The sequence below is a fragment of the Chrysoperla carnea genome, chromosome 2 (assembly GCF_905475395.1).
Source record: "Chrysoperla carnea chromosome 2, inChrCarn1.1, whole genome shotgun sequence".
NCBI classification, from domain to species: Eukaryota; Metazoa; Arthropoda; class Insecta; order Neuroptera; family Chrysopidae; genus Chrysoperla; species Chrysoperla carnea.
In genome coordinates this window covers 43376646-43399674 of record NC_058338.1, presented here as the reverse complement: position 1 = coordinate 43399674, position 23029 = coordinate 43376646, and the positions used below count along the sequence as shown (strand labels likewise).

At 30.2% G+C, this 23029-nt stretch overlaps 1 protein-coding gene across 1 annotated transcript; it reads left to right on the top strand.

Moving 5' to 3' along the window:
* Positions 1–13647: 13647 nt before the first annotated feature.
* LOC123292037 (UV radiation resistance-associated gene protein) lies at positions 13648–20777 on the top strand. Its single transcript, XM_044872539.1, has 10 exons — positions 13648–13757; positions 13829–13966; positions 14081–14270; positions 14848–15184; positions 16841–17030; positions 17447–17615; positions 17689–17861; positions 18347–18573; positions 18649–18929; positions 19821–20777. The coding sequence occupies exons 2-10, from the start codon at positions 13916–13918 to the stop codon at positions 20375–20377; spliced, it is 2175 nt and encodes a 724-aa protein (XP_044728474.1). The 5' UTR covers positions 13648–13757; positions 13829–13915; the 3' UTR covers positions 20378–20777.
* Positions 20778–23029: the final 2252 nt, after the last annotated feature.

Genomic DNA, 23029 nt, shown 5'->3' with positions numbered 1-23029 from the left:
CGTCAGACATCAATATTATTTAAGTTTTTTCTAGCATCACATTTTAGTACAGGTAAAGTTAGACAAGACATGACAGTTTGGCGGCAAAATACGTACCACAGGCGGTTTGGCGGCAAAATACGTACCAGTTTATAAACATTAACGTTAACTTGGCACTAAAAATGAATATCTGCCGAATCTTACCAAAATTTAGGTGTCCTACCCACTCCCAGCTGATATGAGCAGGGAGAAAATTTAAAAAACTGCAAATTACTAAAAACTATGTATCAAATAAAAAAAAGTTCAAGCTGATTTAATTGTGCACATTTTCGTTTTTTTTTGCGACTTTCTATCTTCAAAATTGACCGAGATATGCCAAATTTAAACTAAAGTTTTTTTTGCTGATTCAATCAGATGAAAAATGATGCATCTTGTAAACCGTTAGAAATAGAACAAAAGTTTAAATGTAAAAGATGTAAAAATTATTTCTTAAAAAAAAAATTAGCAACTTTTATTTGAAAAATTTTTTCGTAAACTTTACTGTTTACTTGTCAGGAGCAACTTAGAACAAAAATTTGGTGTCTCTTTTCTCCATAACTATAAACGGTAGGGAATTGAAAATTTGCACGTAGCTTCAATTATAGTGGTCTTGTGCAACATTTTGAGAAGATTGAAAAGAATTTATGCCAAAGTACACGCTCTACGATTTATAGAAAAAAGTGATTCGTGTTCAAAGTCAAAAAGTTTTTCTTAAGTTTATTTTTGTAACGACACCAAAATTATCAAATTAAATAGAACGCAAAATATGGGTCAAAACACAAAAAAAGTTATTTTCCAAGAGTCTCCAAAGTCTTTTAGACTCTTCAAACAACCCCCTATCGAATGAATGAATAAAAGAATCGAGTGTCACAAACTTTTGGGTCACCCTTCTTCCATTTTCGTTAATGTACTCAACATAATGGAATTACAGTCAAACCTGGATAAGCGAGAGATCAAGGGAGCACAATCTCATTCTCGCTTATAGAGGTTTCTCGCTAATGCAGGTACATGGGTAGCGTTTCTCTCTTATAGAGGTACGCAGCAATAACAAGTCACAGCAAGTACAAATGTAGTAAATATGTATTTTTATTGTAGCTCTAGTTCCTCCTAAATAATATAAATAAATAAAGCTCGACTGTCGCTTATAGAGGTATAGATAAGTAGCAGTCTCACTTACGGAGGTCCATGAAGGAAAAACGACTCTCTCTCTCTTACAGAGGTTTCTGTTTCTCGCTAATAGAGGTTTTGGGAGCTTAAAACGATGGGTCCTGGCTATTACTCTCACTTATAGAGTTTTCTCACTTATCCAGTTCTCACATAACCAGGTTTGACTGTATTTACAACCGATAGAGACTGAACTATTGGTACATAATATTTACACTCTTTGATCTTCAGATTTTCTGACGAAAATATTTGATCCAATACGAAAATGATAGTCATATACAATGGTAATAGCAAAATTAAACTTCAAGGTAGACTTCAGGGTAAACTTCAGTTCCATCGCATTCAATTTCACATATACTTATAAAAAATCCCCATTCGATATTCAATTATTGTTCATGTCGAATTGAAATTTCTTTTCTTAATTTTAACAAAATTAGCATATAATGAGCATAACTATTATAAGCAAACACATAATTATTGGCATATTATAAAATGATTACGTATATTTATCATGACTTCTATATTAGTCATCGTGGAGGTTCGACGTTTGAAATATGTAAGTTAATCCCAGTTAATCTAGTTAATTCCCGGTAGTCGACGTGTAAATTAATTTCATTTTTAAAAAATAACAAAATATTCATTTTACTTTGTTCTTTATGAATGCCGCACAACATCCACCTGTAGAATTGTGTTATTGATGTAGCTATATGAAAGTTACGTGTTCTGGCAGCAAATTTTTTAACTGTTATTTTATTTTATAAATTTCATTTAATTTTAATTTCGAGCATAAATTATTTACTGGATGCATATTCATCATGCAAATGAGAACATTCATATAATAAAGAAGTTTCGAAAGCTGGGAACAAAAATCTAGATTGTGTAACAATTGGAGATTTTTTGGAAAAGAAAACTTTCTAGATAAATTAGGATAATACATATATGTCTTTTATTTTTTGAGTTATCATGTTCACAGAAACCTCCACTTTTAGAAAATGGATAGATTAAAAAGTTAAGTTATTAGCATTTTATTGCTTAAAGAAATGTTAGAAGAGATATAAGTCATAAACGGTAAGTGATACAAAAAAAAAAATTAACAAAAAAGGCAGGTAATTTAATTGTCTAAAATTAAAACCAACCATTTAAAAAATGAAATTACCATTTTTAGTCTAAAGTGCACGGCTATGAAGATATAGCCCAAAACGATTTTCCTTAAAATGGAGGCACTTCCCCCGGCTATTTTTGTAAGGATTTTGTCCATTTACATTCAGTACGGGATACTGAACCTATTTAAATAAAAAAAATAACACCTGTAATTTAATTCAGAAAAAAATACTCTGTAGTCTGAAGTATTATACCTACTTATATGGATTGGCTTGTATACTCTCATGGCGAACCTCACTCTAACTCTATCAGTGCAGTTCCACCGCTTTCCTTATGAAAAGACTTTCGAAGTTCAACTATATTATACTTATATCAACTATGAGATGAGATATGTGAAATCTAAATTACGTAATTCACATAAAGGCACACATATAATTTGTTTGTTAATCTCAAGGGAAATTAGAAACAACTTAAGGAAACAAAACGAAATTGATTAAATACATAAATTTTTAATACTCAAAAAAATAAAATGCTTTAAACAAATATATCAAACAAATATGATATTTTATTGGTTTTTTGGAATAAGCTAATATGATAAAAAACTAACTTCAAAACATGCACTAAATAAAGAGTAGGAACAGTCCTTAGACTCCATTGATAAAAAATTATCTGCAATCTCGATATAATTTCTTTAATGTCTTCATTCGGCGAATTCTATATCTTACACCGCTTTGTTTTACGACCCACTCAATCGTTTTAGCAGAAGGGCTTCAAACAATGAATTTACGACTACATAAATATTTTTTCATTCGATAATTAAAACGTCTTATTAGAACAACAAAAAAGTAAGGACCCCGCTGATAATTTTTTAAAATATATGGACAGTCTTAAAGGAAAACAATGGTATAGATTTTCAGGATGCAAATGATTTTATTTTGGAGTAGCTAGCTTGATGAAGTTGGAAAATAAAAGGTCAACGAAACGTTGCAAATTTCAAAAATCAAACCAAACTAAATTGGTAACTTCCCAAGTAAAATTATCTCCTATTGTTTGTAATGCAGATGAGATTCAGAATATGGGTAAGCCCTCAAGTTCATGAATTACGCTTAAATCAAAGAACGCTTGTATAAAAACTGACAGTTTGGGGTGGTTTGAGTTTGTTACAATAAAAAAGTCTATATAATGTATAATACCACTAAAATAAAACTTTTCTCCTTTTTTGAAATCGGTCAAAAACGTTGAATCATTTTTTAAGCATGTTGATTTGATTTTACTTTTGTACATAAACTTTTAGGCTAAATAAGTACCCTTAAGATATCGAATTATTTTGTAAGAAAAGAGAATAGTTTCAATTACGTGTGTTTGAATTATCAAGACCCTGCTCTATTTTAATTTTAAACTCGGAGAATAGGATGCTAGTAAGAGAAATTGTAAATTTTCAATTTTTCAATCACATATATTATGTGACACCGCAGAATATATTAATTGTGAGTATTACGCTTACAGAAAGCATTTTTTCAAAATATATCAATGAAAATTGTCTCTCTTTATATACCCGTAAAGCTACTGGGATCCAGGACCGAAGCAACAATTAGGAAACCGGGGCATTGATGGGATTACAAAACTTAACTTTTTTCTATATTTGTAACTGTATTTAAAAGGACTATATTGTACAACCCAGTAGCTCTACGACTGTATAAGGAGAGACAATTTTCATTGTTATATTTTGCAAAAAGGTTTAAAAAAAAGTAAATTTTGATCCCCGGTACTACAGTCTCTCGTATATACAGAGTGATCCAATTTATAACGCAGAACTTTATCAAATGTTAGAGAACGTTAAAATAATGACAATTTCTCAAACTTATAACCGGGAAAGTATCTACACACATGGTGTTAAAATTTTGGAAAATAAAAATTTTTGTAATTATTGTCGAAGTAATTGCTTAAAAAAAATTTTGCTATGTGTGCCGACGCTTTCTTGTCTATATGTGTATTGAGAAATTGTCATTTTTTACCAGGATAACTTAGCTTGAAGGAGTTCTGTTCTAATAACTTGGACCATCCTGTATAGGTACAATACAGTGTGTTCATTTCAAAAGTATCCAACCTTAACTTTAATAACTATTAACCTGATGTGATTATTGTTTTGAGTGAAAATATGTCGATTTAGATATCGAGGGAGAAGTTCAAAAATGGTACATAGAAAATTCTAGGTTTCATCTCTTCACCCCCACTCAACCCAACTTTGCAATTTCAAATGCACCCCCTTCCGCGTGACACCTCATTTGAAAGGGAATACAATTCTCTTCTCAACCATGATAAAGACATGAAATCGATTGATTGGTTCTTCAGATAACACTGATGATAAAGGTATGAATTCCATCTTTTGGGTATTTTATCTTAAGAACTAATTGATCGATTTCATCATGATTGAACAGAGAATTGTACGCCCTATCAAATGAGGTATGACAAGGTAGGGAGTGCTGATGAAATTATAGACAACACACAGGAGATGGAAGATCCTAGTCTATCATAGGAACCAATCTATGAAATATATTTTTTTGGCATGTTTGGAGAGAGAATTATATGCTCTTTTAAATGAGTTATCAGAAAGCAGAGGGTGTCATTTGAAATTTCAAAGTTGGGGTGGGTGGTGGTAAAGGGATGAAACCTAAAATTTTCTAGGTACCATTTTAGAACTTTCCCATCGATATCTAAATAGGCGTGTTTTCACTCAGAACAATAATCACATCAAGTCAAGAGTTATTAAGAGTGGATACTTTTGAAATGAACATACTGTATATTATGATATTATAGCTGTTTAAATGATATGTATGTTTTTGCGTACGTTAGTTAACATGCATATAATTTTACTTTTGTTTTGAATATGTATGTTTTTCACAGAAATGATAGGTGTAACGTAAATGTACGTAAATTATTGTTAAAAGGCGATGTGCAGTTTAAAATAATTTTTCCGTAAATTATAAAATTTCCATTATTATATCATTGTCGAATTTTTAGGTTAATTTGGAATATTAATTACCAAAAGTATTTCAAGTGGAAACAAAACAACAGATATAACTTTAGAACAAATAAGTCGACCAATAACGCTCTAGATTTTTTTTTTAATTTTCGCTAGCTTAAAAATAAAAATCTAAAGTTCTCCGTTATTTATATAAAAAATGAGAGAGTTTTTCTGATCATGGGCATATACGAAACAAAAATTAGAACTTAAAAAGACAAATCGATAGTCATATTTGAAGAAGTTAAGTAGTAGCTGTTTAGAGTTGTAGGGTAACCTATATACCCTGACCTCCCCCCTTACATTGACCTAAAAAATTGTCAGTTATTTAGTTGGCTAGTATGTGTTTATACCAAAAGATTGTTGAATTTATTTACTCCTCTAGATAAAAAATTTCATGTTTACTCCCATTTGGTAAAAGTTGGTTACGTCCTAGCCACAAACATGGAAATAACTATGAGGGCAGTCAAGCGCAGCTTCTCTTTCCCCCATTGACCTGAACTTTACATATATACAGTGTGTTCATTTCAAAAGTATATCCACCCTTAATAACTCTTAACCTGATGTGATTATTATTTTGAGTGAAAACACATCCATTTAGATATCGAGGCTCAAAAATGGGACCTAGAAAAATTTTTGTTTCACCCCTTCACTCCTAGTCACCCAAAATAATTTCAAATAGCACCACCTACCTTGTTACACCTCATATGAAAGGGCGTAAATTTCTCTATTAATTTCTGCACGTCTTAATTTTCTTCAATGCCCTTTTATTTAGTTTAAGATAGTAAAAAGATAATTAGAGGAGGGGTAGAAGGGGGTGCACTTGCAATCTCTCCTCTTTTCCACCTCAGTCCCATACGAAAAAATTCATGTCTCACCATTAATTAAAAGTACAGTAAAAACTCTCAATTCGCCAATATAACCACACCCCCGCTGCTTCTAGAAGTTTTTCGGTTCTTTTTGTCACAGTCCAAAATTCGAAAACAAAAAAACAGGCCACAAATAACACTTTAGCATCCAAGTCTTTGTTCTTTTAGAAATGTTTTTGTTTGCTAGTAACGACATGAATTTATTAAAGGCTACTTTTATGAGGGTCACACAAAGTATACATATTGGTTCCCTTGTTCCACCCCGGTGTTATGAATTCTTAATTCGAATTTGTATTTCGTTTGCATATCACTATGCACCGTCTTACTTGCGTCTACCTAAAAATAGTTTGAAAAGCTTTCGAAAGTTCAAGTTTAACCATTTTGGAGTATCAAAAGTAAACGAATAAAGTCGATTGTTTTACCAACTCAAGTGTAGATGCAGATACACCCTCATGAATGTAATCCTAGCGGCGCCCATGAGCGTTGTCAAAACTTCTCTGTGCCTGCTGCCTGTACTTTTTGCTTTATTTCAATAAATATACAAAATTATTATATTATTTTGTAAATTATTATAAAAAAAAATTAGTGGACAGGCTCATTATTACACATTCAACCAAAATAATTATAAATTAAATAGATTTGTTGCCAATCAGATGTGTTAATTAATAGCTAGTTATTGAACGTAATAAGTTAATACCTAGATAATGAATCTCATAGCATTACATAATACTCAAGCCCATAAGTTATTATGGAACTATCTAGATACAGAAAGCTACGATATGCATAAATTAAAATTATATCTCTTAATACGTTTGAATTACTATTCGTATGGTTGCTTTGTTGTATCTGTATAATATTCCAACGATTGCACATTTTTTCTTTCAAACATTCCCCATTTATATATCAAAAGAATAACAAATTTTACTTATAAGTTGTTTATATTAAAACTTCGAGTTTTTCATCGCTGTAGTCATCAAGTGCTTCGTCATGTTTACACGTAGGGTGCATACATATGTGATATAAATCTCGTTTAATTTCAAGACAATTATACAGGCTTATACAGTCAAACTTCGATATATCACTACATCGTATAAAACAAAGTCACTTCCTGCAATCTGTCGGCCTCTTTTTTAAACTTAGATCTTTAAAACTAAACGAATTTGACGCGGTTTTTTTTTTATAGAGTGATTCATGAGGAAGGTTTATATGTATAATACATGCATAATATAGTAGAGAAACACTGATAATTTTAGAGGTTTCATATTTATTAAATCATAAAGGGACAAAAACCTTAACCTATTGCTGAAGTTATTGCAAAAACCGTGAAAGTAGTTTTTACAACCATAAAAAACATTAGCAAACTAGGAAAATTCGAAAGATTTCTAGAATCGCTCGAGTTTTTAAATCTAATTTTTTGAGAACAGTCTGATAAAGATGTAACACGACTTATTTTGTTCGTAATTTTATTTAGCAAAACAAAAAGACATAGTTTTAGATTTTGCCCCACGACTTCGCAGTCATTGTAAACTCCCGTTAAGCCCACGAAAATGGTTACAAAATACAAAATAGAAAATAGCGACCTCGAAAACCCGTGGTTAGCAGAAAATTTCCATCAACTTTTTATTCTATTATTTTGAAGTTGCGACATGTGTATTTTTGAATAGAACTTTTCCGGACGCCATTTTAAATTTTCACATTCTTTGAGGGCAGAGCTTTGATAGTGTAACTTTTTAATACTAAGGAATTCGAATAACAGACGTACGACTGTAAAGTCAATACAATGACATAATATGAATGATTTATGTTTAATATCAAGATAACTAAGGGACAAGGGACTAACAATTGTTATTTTATACATAAAACTTTTCTATTGTATTCTTTTTTATCATCATAGCAAAAAATGCATTTTCAGCGACATACGAATTCTATTTTCGAGTTATCAAATAGGTACTTCTTCGATGTTGGCTTAGTACCTTACCACCAATAAGGTGAAAGTGGTGTAAAATCATCATCTAATAAGGTAAAATGATCACTGGTTGTCTTAAGTGACCTATCAAAGAAATCTATTATATTTATCGATAGATGAATTCCACATGATCAAATTAATTGTTGAAAAAAAAAGCTATGACGATGTAGAAACTATTTGCTGTCCCGTAGCAAAAATATTAATTTTACTGCTTCTGATCTATAATACGACAAAGTACCCCGCAAGATTAGATAGAAAAATGGCTTTCTGTGAAACTTTTTCTAAGCCATCCTAAAATGTTCTTTGGACCATTCTGATCAAAAGCTCTCACGGCCACATAAATAGCGTAGTTTTCGAGCTACGGGTGATCAAAGCTACTAATATATTATAGTTTTAGTATATGACTAGGAAAATGGATTTCATAGTAACTTTATCAAACGTCCCTTAAATATTTTTCAGATCGTTCTGATTGGGGGCGATTTGAAAAAAATCATTTTGGTGGCTGTTTGAAAATGTTTCATAGAAAGCTATTTTCCTAGTCATATAGTATATGTAAAGCTACAAATATATGATCCTGGCGTTTTGTATAGCTTCAACCGAAAGATAGCCCATTCGAATTTTTCATCATCGCTTGGGCGAAATTATACAAACTAGCTGTAGCCTCTGTAACTATTAGCTGTAACCATTATATTCCCGCTGCTCTTGAGCAAGGAAATAGTTATTGACCAGAAGCTCTAGATAATCCAAGCTTGATTCAGGCCATGACCTGTAATAGGGACATCCTGGTACAGTTGGAGGGAATTTTTCGTGCAGAGAATCGCCTCTATTTTCTCACAGATAGCTGACTAAGAGTATCTTTTTACAAGCTTTAATGATTTTTGGAAATGTTGAAGTTAGTCTTATAAGCATTCCACTCATTGGTTCTTTTTGCCACATTGAATAATCACGCCTTAGCTAATTCTATTGGGTACGAAGCTCTATTGCGTGCCATAGTGAGGGTTTCCACTAACTGGTCCACTTTCTTTGAGGTTGGAGATACTAGAACCCTTACTGATAATAAATTTTGTAGGTATCGACGTAGGTTTCGTAGTCTGTATTGCGCCTGTTAGTGTAAGTGTTTACTTTAGGTTTTTGCACGTGTTTAGAGAATATATATCGATGGTCATAAATAAATAATACTTAAATAATATTAACAGTTTTAGAAAAGCATAAAGTAAATATACTCCTTCGAAAAGATTTATTTAAATATTATTTACGAGAATATTAACTTTTTCAAACTTTTATTTCAGCCCTACATGTAAAATACATTAATCTGTTTTTATTATTAATTAAACAAATGTTATGGATATTTAATTAAGAGGTAAATCTTGTATTAAAAAAATAATAATAAAAATATAAATTCAATATACAATTTATTTTTTATATTTGTAGCATAGCAGTGGACACGTATAATATACAACAATTATGTCAACAAATTGGGTAGTGGTGAATAGAGGGTAATCGGAAAAAATAAACCGTATAGCGAATAAATATACGCTATAGAAATTGTCGACTATAGAGGAGTTGATTAGAATCTGAAGTTTTTAGCTCTCTTATATCGAAATGAATCGGAACGCCTCATCTAGTCCACATGCCTAATTATTTTTCGGTTCATTCTTGATATTAAGCGCCTCAAGCTTTTACAATTAGTCGGGTATGAGTGACTCATAGATACAATTATTTTCTACTCTTTAGTACAATAAAAGCTTGTCCCTTAAAAAGTATTTTTTATTAAAAGACTAAAATGTATATATATATCCAATATGGTAGAAGCGATGGGAAAATCAGGACGCCACAACCTTACCATGCATTGTCATCCAAAATAAATGTGCATGCAAAATTTCAGCCCAATCGGAAACTGGGAAGTGGATCAAATTTGACTTGTAAGATTTGATTACAGACAGACAACTGGGCAGGTGAAACTAAATAAAAGCTTGTAAAAAGACGAGTCTACATACATTATACAAATCAGAATGTTATGCATATAAAAAGGTAACTTATGTTGTTAATCATATATATGATAGATATATTGTTTTATTAAATAACGTAACATTAGTTTTCTAAAACTGTATCTTATGTTATTTAATTAGGCTATAAATTTAATATTCCGCCAGTTATAAAACGATGACCGGCAAAAGTGACCTTTCTCAAAATATCTACTAAACAAATTAAGTTACCCGGTAAAAAGTGACTAAAATAAATAGCCTTTTGTAATTAATTAGGATTTTCATTTGTAAAATACACATACTTTTATACAATTTTTAACATTTTTGAGACAGATAAGATGAACTTTCCCAATTTGTGGCACCCTGTATATTCGATGTCAAAAGTGAATGACTGAATGTTAATAATTTTGAAAGAAAGAGTTTTTTTATAAAAAATAAATAATAAAAGTTTTTCCATATGTAGCCAACTTAGCTAGACGCCCTGTATATTAAAAATCTATTTTTTTTTCATACACTTTTTTTAGGAATGAAAATTTTTCATTTTTAGGTAAAAATCGCGTTTTTTCAAATTTTTCGAATTTTTTACTCCAAAACAGGAGAAAAATGTCTTAGAACATTTTCTCTTTCTTTGTTAAATAAAATTAGTTTAAACAATATCCTACCGGGTAGCCCACCGGCAACCTACACTTCAGAAGCATGCTCAATGACGGATTTTGCCGATTATCAAGGTACTAAAACAACATAATTTTATGTTCTTAGTTTTAAATTAAGTTTTCGATATAATTATTAATTCTCAATCATTACGAGTAAATAATAGAAAATTTTCAAATTTAATAAATTTTCGATTTTATTGTAAATTTTATATAGCTTTTTCGTTTAAAAGTTATAACAATTCTTCTTTATAATAATAGTATTTTTATACCATGTATATTAAATATACTAAGGTATACTAAGTTTAGTCCCAAGTTTGTAACGCTTTAAAATATTGTTACTATGAACAAAATTTTGGTATAGGTGTTCATAAAATCACCTAATTAGTCCATTTCCGGTTGTCTGTCTGTCTGTCTGTCGTCTGTCATCACGATTACTCAAAAACGAAAAAAAATATCAAGCTGAAATTTTTATAGCGAGCTTAGGACGTAAAAAGTGAGTTCGAGTTCGTAAATGAGCAACATAGGTCAATTGGGTCTTCTTGTAAACCGTTAGAGATAGAACAAAAATTTAAATGTAAAAAATGTTCCTTATAAAAAATAAACAACTTTTGTTTGAAACATTTTTTCGTAGACATCACTGTTTACCCGTGAGAGCGCAAATTATGCGCAAATTGTATAGTATGTACTATATGGGAATATCAGTTGTGTGACATGTATATATGTGTAATGTGAAAGAGTAATCAACATTGTCTATATATGGTATTTCAACAGCTAACTCAGTCAATTGTTTGTTTTCACTTTTATATTATACAATTTAATGTTAGGTATTATTAAAATCACATTAACCCAGACATTATAATTAGTCTGCAGTTCAAAACTTTTTTTTGTGGAGTTATTTTGCGTGCCGCAGTAGGTTAAGATTACCTAATAAGCAATACTGTATGTTGGCAGGTACTCTCGGGTAAGGGACACAAATACCACTAATATGCTAAAAGAGAACAAAAGTTGAAATTAAAGCGTATGTGGACCAAATTTTTTGGCTCGTGGAATTTTATTTTATCATTAAAAAAATAGCATTTTTATGTAATTAGGATTACTTTTATCATATTTTTATGACGGTAAAAGAGTTCATAATTACAATTTGTTTTAATTAAATATTAATGTACCTGCGTTGGTACCCTATGTTTATTCAATGACAATGATTGAATATTATGTTGTAATTTTCATTAAAAATAAATAATTAAGTCCATAAAAAACAAATTTATACAAAAGAGATTTACGTTATCACATAGATATAATGACAAGGATCAATCAAATAGTAAATTGTCCACAAAGTATTTATTATAATGAAAAATAAAACCAGAATCATTTTCAGCGCGATTTATAAAAAAATTAAATATCGATATTAATGTGTTTAACATTTGGTCTTGTTCAACAGAAGTAGGCGGTTTGTACTGCATTCGCTTCAATGCCGCCACACAAAAATAAAAGCGTTACCTTAACAATTTACATCAACCAATATAGATCAAGAGGGACATGCATGTTTATCTCTCGCCGAATAGGTACGTGAGTTTTCTGTTGCGGAAATAAAAGATTTAAGGTTATTCTAACAAATGTCGGAACATCAGCCAGGCAATCGTAAGTCTGAGCGGAGAGGCAAACATGCAAAAAAAAATTTGTTTGCAACGATCAGGTACGTGGCTGATGTTTTGCCAGAATGTTAACAGAGATGTTAAAAACAGTTTGTCAAAGCATCAGCCAGATAGCCGGAGACTGTAAGTCTGAGTGGAAAGCCAAACTTGTATAAAAAATTTTTTTGCAATGAACAGGTACGTGGCTGATGTTTTAGCAAACTGTTTTTACCATTATGACAAAACATCAGCCACGTACCACTTAGGCTTTCCACTTAGACTTACGGTCTCCGACTACCTAGCTGATGTTTTGACAAACTGTTTTTAACATATCTGTTAACATTCTGGCAAAACATCAGCCACGTACCTGATCGTTGCAAACAAATTTTTTTTTGCATGTTTGCCTCTCCGCTCAGACCTACGATCTCCGATTGCCTGGCTGATGTTCCCGCATTTGTTAGAGTAACCTTAAATCGTTTATTTCCGCAACAAAAACTCACGTACCTGTTCGAGAGTAAAACATGCATGTCCCTCTTAGGCTAATAATATGAATTAGTTGTAATATATAAAGACCAAAATTAAATAATAATCTATATACATAATAATCAATCAACCGCAAAGAAGAATGCACAAAACAGTAAAAAAATAATTTTAAAGAATGCTGACTCCAATCAATGATTTTCTTGGAAGCAATTACGCTTTCCGTTAACATCGATACGTAATACAAGTTGCCTATTTATTAATTTTTACATGAACCATTTCATTTAGATAACAATTTATTGTTTATAGAGCTGGTGTTAGGTAGAGTTGAGATGCAAAATTCGAAGAGCGCATTTTGTCAATTGATTCTTGTTCAGAAAAGATTATAAATTAATATTCTGGATGTTGCCAAAAACCCTATCGGTCCAATTTTGGCGTCCCTATCGGTCCAGGGCATGTTTATTGTTTATAGCTACATCGACTTATTTTGAGCTGGAGCTATATGTGGTAGAGCGTTGTAATATAATACATTTTAGCAACATCCCCTGTATATTTTATTGTTTATAAAATAAAAAATTGAATATAAAAATCATGAATAAAAATAAATAAATAAAACTGGATTAATTATTTTCACTTCAATTATTTTGTCTCAAAAAATTTATGTGGAAGGGTGCTAGCTTCACGCAGTGACTCTGACCAAGTCTTTGACTCTGACAGAATATCAATTACAGATAGCTTCAGGGCATTTAAAATGAAAGATTTCAAGAGGCATTTAGGTTAGCTGTCATCATATTTGTAATGTCATAAATAATACAAAATTTTCTTATCAAATTTCGAAAAAATATAGTGTTTATTTATATTGTTAAATGTATATTCGAAATTAAAAACATTGACGATGTACGCTTTGTATTACTTATTTTTTAATTAATTATTTTTTAGGTTACTAAATACTGTCAAATTGATACTTGTTTTGATTATTTTGAATTGTAAAACGTATCAGAGCATCTCTCCAAAAGTTTTTCTGAAATGTTTAGCCAAGCACGGTGTAAAAATTGGACACCGCTGTTTACACAACAGGTATAAACTAATTAAATTATTGTTTTTTTTTTTTTTTTTACTTTGAATTATTCAAATAAAAAATCAAGGTAGAGTATGTTTACGAAGTTTTCTAATTAAAGTATAATGTTTTAGCTACGTTTACGTCACTTAGTTCGAATAATTGGATACAATGTCAGCTTAGACCCTTCAGTAGGTAAAAGTTTATATTACACATTGCATTTAGCAAGTATGTGTTCGCCATTTTACACTAGTGAGAAAGTCAATTCAGAAAATCCAAAATGGAAAGAATTGGAGTTTAGTAATGAAAATGGTCATAATTCTGGTAAGAATTAAAATATTATCAATATTCTCGATGAAGAATAGTTTTAGTTGATAACATGAAATATTTACGATGTAATGGTACAAGTAATCTTCGTTGAGATAAACAATATTAAAATATCCCTTGTCTAATAGTTCTAGTCCTAAACTAAAAAAATAAGTCGAATAAGTATAGGTCAAAATTTGGTGCAAAACGGTAATTTTTGTGTATATCTTCAAAATGACGCAGATGTACGAACAAGCGCCCACTTCCCTCAATTTATCTCATTTTGATGGTTTATTTTTTTCCTGATTAGAGATAGAAATTTTAATTCTAAACGGTAGATACAAAAAAATATACGTAATAAATTTTTATCCCGACGCAGCTATTTTCAGATTTTTCCCGTACGCCTCCCGAATAAACTTTTTAGTAGAGACAGAAAAAACTTATCTACACACATTTCTTTTTCTTAAGATTTTAACATGACGACAGAAATAAAACTAATTCTTATGTAGATTTGTTGTCCCCGAAGAGTATTGTTAAAATTGTAAAGAAGAAATTGATTTAAATTTTTGATATACCAAACTATTTTTAATTTTAGGTGTTGTTATACGAATTTGGCTAACCGGTAATAGTAATACAGATTCAATTGTGTGTGTGTGGGGAGTATACTTTTCTGGCTTGATATATTTAGGCAGTAAAGTTCAAGAAATATCACCAAATTTTTTTGAAAATAATACTATTATATTCCAATTTATTGGAGGATATTTTACCAGTCAAACGTGTTTAAAACAAAATATTATAAGTAAACCTATACCGTTCGTAAATAATATAAATGTTATTACAAACAACGAAACCGAAAAAATTTATCGAAATATTAATATTAATATTTCAAAATTAGAACTTCGGACAAGTTATACTATCGATAAATTACAAAGGTATGTATTTTTTACTTGTGATATATACATGTAGTATCTAAAGGATTTATTTGATGCTATATGTCAATAATATTTATAAATGAGAGTAAGTATGCAGAAGTATAGCTAATCGAATTTTTCAATATCTTAATAATCAGGTCTTTAGCTTTAAATAGCTTAATATTTAAGATATTTTTCAATATCTTGAATAAAACGATTCGTGGTGCGGTAACCGGTTCCATGTGTTTCTTTTTTTTTTACATAGTAATTAAATAATGAAGTTTGTTGCACCCACATGTAAGTTATGAATTCCGCTATTGCGCAGCTGGCACGGATATCTGTCCCAAGGATCACACGGTGCACGCCACCACAGGAGCAAATCTGAATGCAAAAACAAAAAAACCCGCAGACTCAACCTCATTAAAGACTAGACTAGAACTCCATTTGATCCCGCAAAAAGAACCGTCGCGGGAGGGGTGAGATGCAAATAGGTAGCTTTTACCTCATATGCATGTGTGCGGTAAGATAGACACATTTATACGAATGTGTTGGTAAAAATAATAAACACCAGTACTGCCAAAAATGCACAGCAAACACTGCGAAAGAGAGAAATGATTGTCTGTACCGATTGAAATTCGCCAGGCCTCTCTCTCGACCTACCATATTAGATTTTAATACTAAGAAAGACTATCTAGCGATAATATAAGAACTATAGTTTGCAACGCCCATAGATACATAATATTTAACAGAAATGTTTGTTTAAAATATTGTAAACCATACGCACATACCATACACGTATAAAAGACAATAATGTAACAATTTATGCAACACAAAATTTGTTAAAGAATTATATAAAACATTAAAATAATTGTTTTTATTTTCATTTGGATCATTATGTCGTTTAAAAAAGTAAATCGCGAGTTAATTTTTCATAAATTTCCAAATTGTAGTCAGGAAATAAAAATTTCTCACAACTATGAAATTAAAACTAATACAAATGTTGGTATATGAAAACATTTAACAAAAAAATTCAAAATGGAAATCAAAAACAAAAAATTATAAAATTTAAGGTGCTAAATTTGAATGAAAAAATTATATGTAAAAAATTCATATAACAAAACAAACTACAAATTTTATAAAAAAAAGTAGGAAAACTATCGCAATTATAAAAGACTAGGGGAGCAAATATAGCACAGCATATTTAGATGTATAATGATGTGGGCATCTTTAGCCTTTCTATTCAATGAAAAAATCAGCTGAGTATTTAGAATATGGTTTACATTTATTTACTCGTGGCGCTGACATCTTAACGTTAAAACCGAATATGAGTATTACATATATGAGTAGGACAGAGATTTTCCGGGTTTTCCCAAAATGAAACTTAAAAGTTTTTTGTTAAAATAAGTGTATTCGATTAAATTTACTCGAAGTAATTACCTTGTTTGTAATTTACTATGGACTCCAATAAATTTACATACCTCTCTTTTTTCGCAATTACAAATTACAATACTTTCCTTAGTTCATACAAGAAAATAACATAATAATAATTGTATAAATAAATAGACGAAAGTATGTTCATATGTTTCTGCATACTTACCAAAATGAAAAGAGTTTGTTTCTAAGTTCTCGTAAGTTACCGTATTCAATTGAAATTAAAAAATTCTAATATTTTTTTAGATTCCATAGCCTTCAATTAACTATTAGAAATAGAACTTTAGATAATAAGGATCTACGAGATCAAATATGCAATAAATGTCCTATGTTTAATGAAAACGCTGAACCTGAAATACCAAATAAACCAATTAAACAAAATGTTAATGCTTTATCGATGTCAGTAACATCCTTGAGTAAATTTCTGAATCAACAGGTAAAACTTCACAGTTTTATTTAAATGTTTTACGTAAACGATTTTTTAAAACAAATTAAATCGCAGATCAATTCAAATTCTTAATTAAATCTATCCAATCCGATTCAATTAATTTTAGTCTGATATGATGAAAAAAAAAAAATTATTCAAAATTTTTATTCGTATTAAGTCACTTAGAATAGAAACAATTAAATCGAATACGAAACAAGTTCATATAAATTTTGCATTTAGTTCCATCGAACTTATTAGATTTCCAACAAAAGTTATTTTATATAAAGAATAACTTTCTTTATCTCTTCTTGCTATTGGTGAATAAAAGTTGAATTGAATATAAAACGATTATGAAAGTCAATGTCAAGTTCAATATAAAACAATTTTCTAACAATTTAAAAAATCATTTTCTGTGTATGTTTTAGTCTCAACCAACTAGATATCAACGACAGGAAATTTGGAGATTAAAAAAAATTATAGAAACTGCAAAATTTAATTGCAAATTATTATCAAAGGAAAAAGATAGAAAAACTGCTTATTTAAGACATTTAACTCAATCTTTTAATAAATTAAGTGACGAAAACGATTATACTTGTAAGTTAAAAATTTATTATACATAAACATAACAAATTATAAAAATGATAATCGGTTTTATTTTATTAAAAAGCGTCATTGCTAATGGATAGATACAGGCAATTAAGCCGTGATTTGGAGAAAATGCGTGATTGGCGTAAACGATGTGTCGATACAAGGGATGCGTATCTTCATGCTTCTGTTTATTTAAATTTAAGGAGAAAGCAGCTGATATCCGAATTGTTAAATATTTATCCGATTGAAAAGGTAAGTTAAGCTTATTTATTCTGCAGGTAAATCGATGATTACAGCTCCCGCATAACATTAATTGAAATTACTATGATGGACCAATTATTATTGTTCTTGTTTATAGACAAGACGTCATGAGTGTTAATGTTTTAATCAAGATAAAAAATATATCAAGTTTGCTTCTCTCTAGGATCAATTTAAGTTGAATTCGCGAAGCACGTTATTTTTGACAAACTAAAAAATAAATAAAAAACAGTAACTACAAATAATTTACACAAACTTCTATCCCCATTTTGCGTCTTTTCCGTATCGACAAATAAACATTTTTTACATTATTTATGCAGACTAAAAATTCGGACTTGTAAAAATTTTTAGGGAATGAAATAAATTTAAAAAAAGTAAGAACATGAAAAAAGTATAAAGTTCAAGCTCCTCTTCAAAAAATTTCCTGGGTTAACAATTAGACTCCTTTGGGTTTTGTATTTAAAAAACTTTACTTTCAGATGGGTGAAAAAGCATACACGATATGTGGTGTTTATTTACCTGACAGCGAATCCTTATCAGATAATGACGACACGGCACTCAGTGTTGGTCTTGGATATGTGGCACATGTTGTACAAATGTGTAGCATTTTTTTACATGTACCTTTACGGTATCCTGTTCATCATTATGGATCTCGATCAAAAATTTATGATTATATTACCGATAAAATTCCAGATAAAGACCGCGAGTACGTATTTTGATAAAAATTACTTATTCATTCTTTAACAAGGTTATTAAATGCAAATGTTTAACTGTTTTTCAGGTTCCCTCTTTATGTTAGGGGGAAAGATCAAGGCTGTTTTCATTACGCTGTGTATTTACTAAATAAAAATATTGCTCAATTGAGATGGTATTGTGGTTTAACAACTATTGATTTACGTAAAACGTTGCTAAATTTATTAACGTTAATGCAATTTCGCAATGACTATGAACCAGCATCCAATACACATCAGCAAAAGAACACATCAATAAATACGAAAAAAAATTCTTCATTAAAATCTGATCGTTCATCGTCTTCGCCAATGGATTATTTTATACGAAAAGGTACTGTTTTGATTTGTATACGTTTATTCAGGAGTATTTTATAAACTTAAATTTTCTTAATATTAAAATTAGACGTGATCACACACAAACCTTATGAGAATTGACTCCCAGCTAAATTGTATGAATTTTGACATATTGTACTTCTAAGCATTTTGAATAAATGCCTCAATGGACACGAAGAAAAATATTGACCAGTTTATTCATTAATTTTTAACAAAATATCAAAAACATACTTGCAAAAAAAAATTAACTATTAATATTGAAATGAGAAAGAAATATTGCAGTGTTTCCAACTTTCAATTCTCAAGTCCACTAAACAGGCGATTGAAAACCACTAGACAGCCGTGTTGCCAGTATATATTTCGATTTTTATCACAAAACAATAATTAGCATAAATTATAAATTATTTGTCCACTAATATAATTTTTGCCTACTAAAGGAAGAGTAAAACCACTAGTTTTAGTGGTAGAACCACTGAGTTGGCAACACTGAAGAAAAATGCCTCTTAGGTAAAAAATATTATAGATAAATCGAATGTAAATTCTCAAATCTTCTATTTTCTGCTTAAAATTATGATTAGGAACCGAAATAATCTCAAGTTCAATCATAATATCATAGCCCACCATGCGGAAAGAATTCATCATTAGTGTGACTATGGGCTTATTTTTGGGTCAAGTCACTACATATTTCGTTATGAATAAACGGTGAAGAATATGACGCATCGAATTAGAAAAATTGTTGAGTTTCAATTAAAAAAACTTAAATAATTATTACCTTAGTTTTCATAATATAAGTTCTAACTAAAGTCGTAATATTTAGAAATGAGAATTAAAAGTGAAATCTTAAATTTTCAAATTCACATATTAATAACATGTATTTACAATTTTTCAGATCAAACCGGTAATAAATCACGATCACTTCTCGGATTACAAATAGCAAGTTTAAATAATGATAAAACACCAATTTCCAACTGTGATATGTCTAAAAGTAATGAATCGCAATTATCTGTAGGAAGTTCACATTGTGTGGATTGTAACATAGAGCAAGGATTAGATTTATTAGATCCACGTGTTAGTCATCTTCTGTGCAATTCATTTAATGACCATCCTACGTTAAAAGTAACTGAACCTATGCTACTTCCAAATACAAAAAAAATTCGTATTGCACGCTCGATGGAATCCTACAATGGAGCAGAATGCTCAACTTCCCGTTATGATGCTAGTCCTAGTTCTGAACCAAATAAACAAACAAGTCATCTCAATGTTGAAGATTCAACACTATCGAATAGTTTACAAGAAGGGAGAACTGAATTTCTACAGGAATGGTTAAATAATGGACCTGCCTTAGTGTGTTCAGAGGAACATTTATACCCCGAAGAAATATTAGGTACTACAATATCTCGTAATTTTCCTGATGATAATATTGATTTACCAATAAATCAATTTTAAATGGACCAGTATTATTTATTTTGTATCTTTTAAGATTTGATATAAATATGAAAGTTGATCGAAGTGCCCCAAAAAGGGTGAATAAATTTTGTTAAAAATATTGTAATTTTATAGCTAATATGTAAATGATATTTGTAACATAACTCTGTCCATAAAAGTTTAATCACATTTTTTAATTTTATTTTTTGTCAATAAATCTAGTGTGTATTTATAAGTACAAAAGTGTATTGAACCATCATAATGCTTTTTCACATATTCCAATTTCAAGGTTCTTTAAGTTTGGTTATTTTTTTACACCGGTAACGCTGTAAGTCTGAGTGGCTGAAGTTATATGTCACTTATTTAGACTAAAGATTTCAATATGACAACATAAAATTTATGTGGGATGTGCTTAACCACACAAAGCAAATGGTTTTTTTATTTAATAAATACTCGTGAGCACTAAATCACTGAAGTTGTATTTCTTCCCTTGTTTAATATTTGTTACTATTAGATATTTACTTCAATAACACATTCTTTAAACTAACTCAACTTTCATACCAAATTTCAACCCTCTAGCTCAATTTGGAAAAGTGCAAAGTCTTAAAAACTCAGTAGAGGGATTGGGAAGTTGGCAACCTTTAAATTCAAACTCTTGACACTAACTCAACACATACTAATTTTCATTTTAGAAGGCATGCAAAATATGAGTTTGTGCTTTAAATAAGGTAGGTGATGTACTAGAAAGTTAACACCTTCAAAAGGCACCTAACGAATAATGTATGTACGTAATATAAAATTATAATATTAACGTATTAAGTAACGTGAATTATAGCTGTATTCGCACCGTGCGTGAGTTTTTTTGGAGGCGTTTCCATGGTAACGATACACTACTTTAATTATAGAATTGTATGGATGCATATATAATTTAATGGATTGCATTTATGAGTTACGTTAAAAATTTAATATTATTGTCTCACAAATTTAAATAAATAATTATGATAATTTACTTTTGAAAAATAATATTTGTGCAATTTGATTTCTTAATTTCACAATTTTTAATGCATTAAGTTTAATTAATTAGTGTTTTTCAATAATTTTAGTTTGACATTTTCTATAAGATTAACATGTAAAGAACTGCAAATTAGTCATAACCACGGTCGTATATACAGGTCTGTTAACTTCATATACCATCCCATAGAGTGAAGCGTGATCGATATAGTTGAACCGTAAAGTAGTTCTCGCGTGGAACACTGGTGGCGCATGAGTAGTCGTTTGTATTCTCGACCGCGTATGTCAGCGTCTTTTTACAAGAAAATATATTATTATTTAGTTTTATTTATAATTAATAAAATGTTATATGTTTTTTAACAAATTTGAAAGTCTTTAGTTCAACAATTTTCAAAAAAAACAATACTTTATTTCGTATTGATAACGTAAGCTTCGACAAGCACGCCATCTGCAGTCTAGATCAAGAAGCTCCAGTAGCGATACGCGTATCGCTCACAGGTTTGGGCAACGAGTTGTCAGACCTGTATATACGACCGTGGTCATAACAGCCTCCTTTAACGCCAAAATTTTTCACTGGAAGCGCTGGCTTTTATTGTCCCTACCATGACTACGCACACAACGAATAGTAATATTTAATGCATATATTAAACAGAAGATTGCGCAAACTTCGACAATAACGCACCCTCTTTATTTCGTGTACAGTTTATAACGTTGATTGAGCTTTTTTATATTGAGCGAGAGCACCATCCAATGAATTTGCCGAACGAGCCTTAATGGTATAGTTACGCCATTGTACAATCTTCAGTTTAACTGCTATATAAGTATGCCTTCCTTTTTTCTATTTTTTTTTTTGTTTTGAAAGAAAACTATAAAAGTCGTATACCAATATCTTTAGTAGATTTTAAATGATGGGTCTTTATAGCAGACAATAGCAGATTAGAACGAAATAAGCTACGATTTTATTTACATCGCTATCTATGGTCGTTTTCCATGTGAAATACTAATCTATGAAACTTGAGACTCGCATTGGACAATCTCTATAAGGACGACTCTATCTACCGATTTTAATTGGATCCTTTTTATAGGTCACTTTATAGACATAGAATATTATAAAAATGTATAATATTCGCCATATATTATGGCTTCGCTTGGCTTTATATTATAAAATTAATAATCTTAGGATTATTAATTTTATGCTATTCTAGTGTTCTTTGTTTGGAAAACCGAAATTTTTTTTTGAAAAGCAAATAAAATGCCTTTAAATTGACATTGCTGTGTAGCTGAATGTAATTCAGTGAGTAATATTTTACACGAATTTCCTAAAGTATAACAACAAATAAAAAGTTCTACAATCTTTTTATTCAATGAAAATGATCAGCTGGGTGACCGAATAAATAGTTCATTTTTTTATTATCGCGGCGCTGCGATCTTAAAAATATACTCAGATAGGTGAATCAAAAAAAATTGAAAGTGTAAATCTTGTTATTATGAATGACTTTAAGCATCGACATATAGAGCTGGACGTATCTTGGCTGTATAAAAAGCCCTCTTGAAACAAACAAACAAAAACTGTATCAATTCCTAGCCCATTTCGATCTGTATTATACGTCGCGAGTTATTTTATTTTCGCTATTCATGTGAATTCAACAAAAAATAGTAATG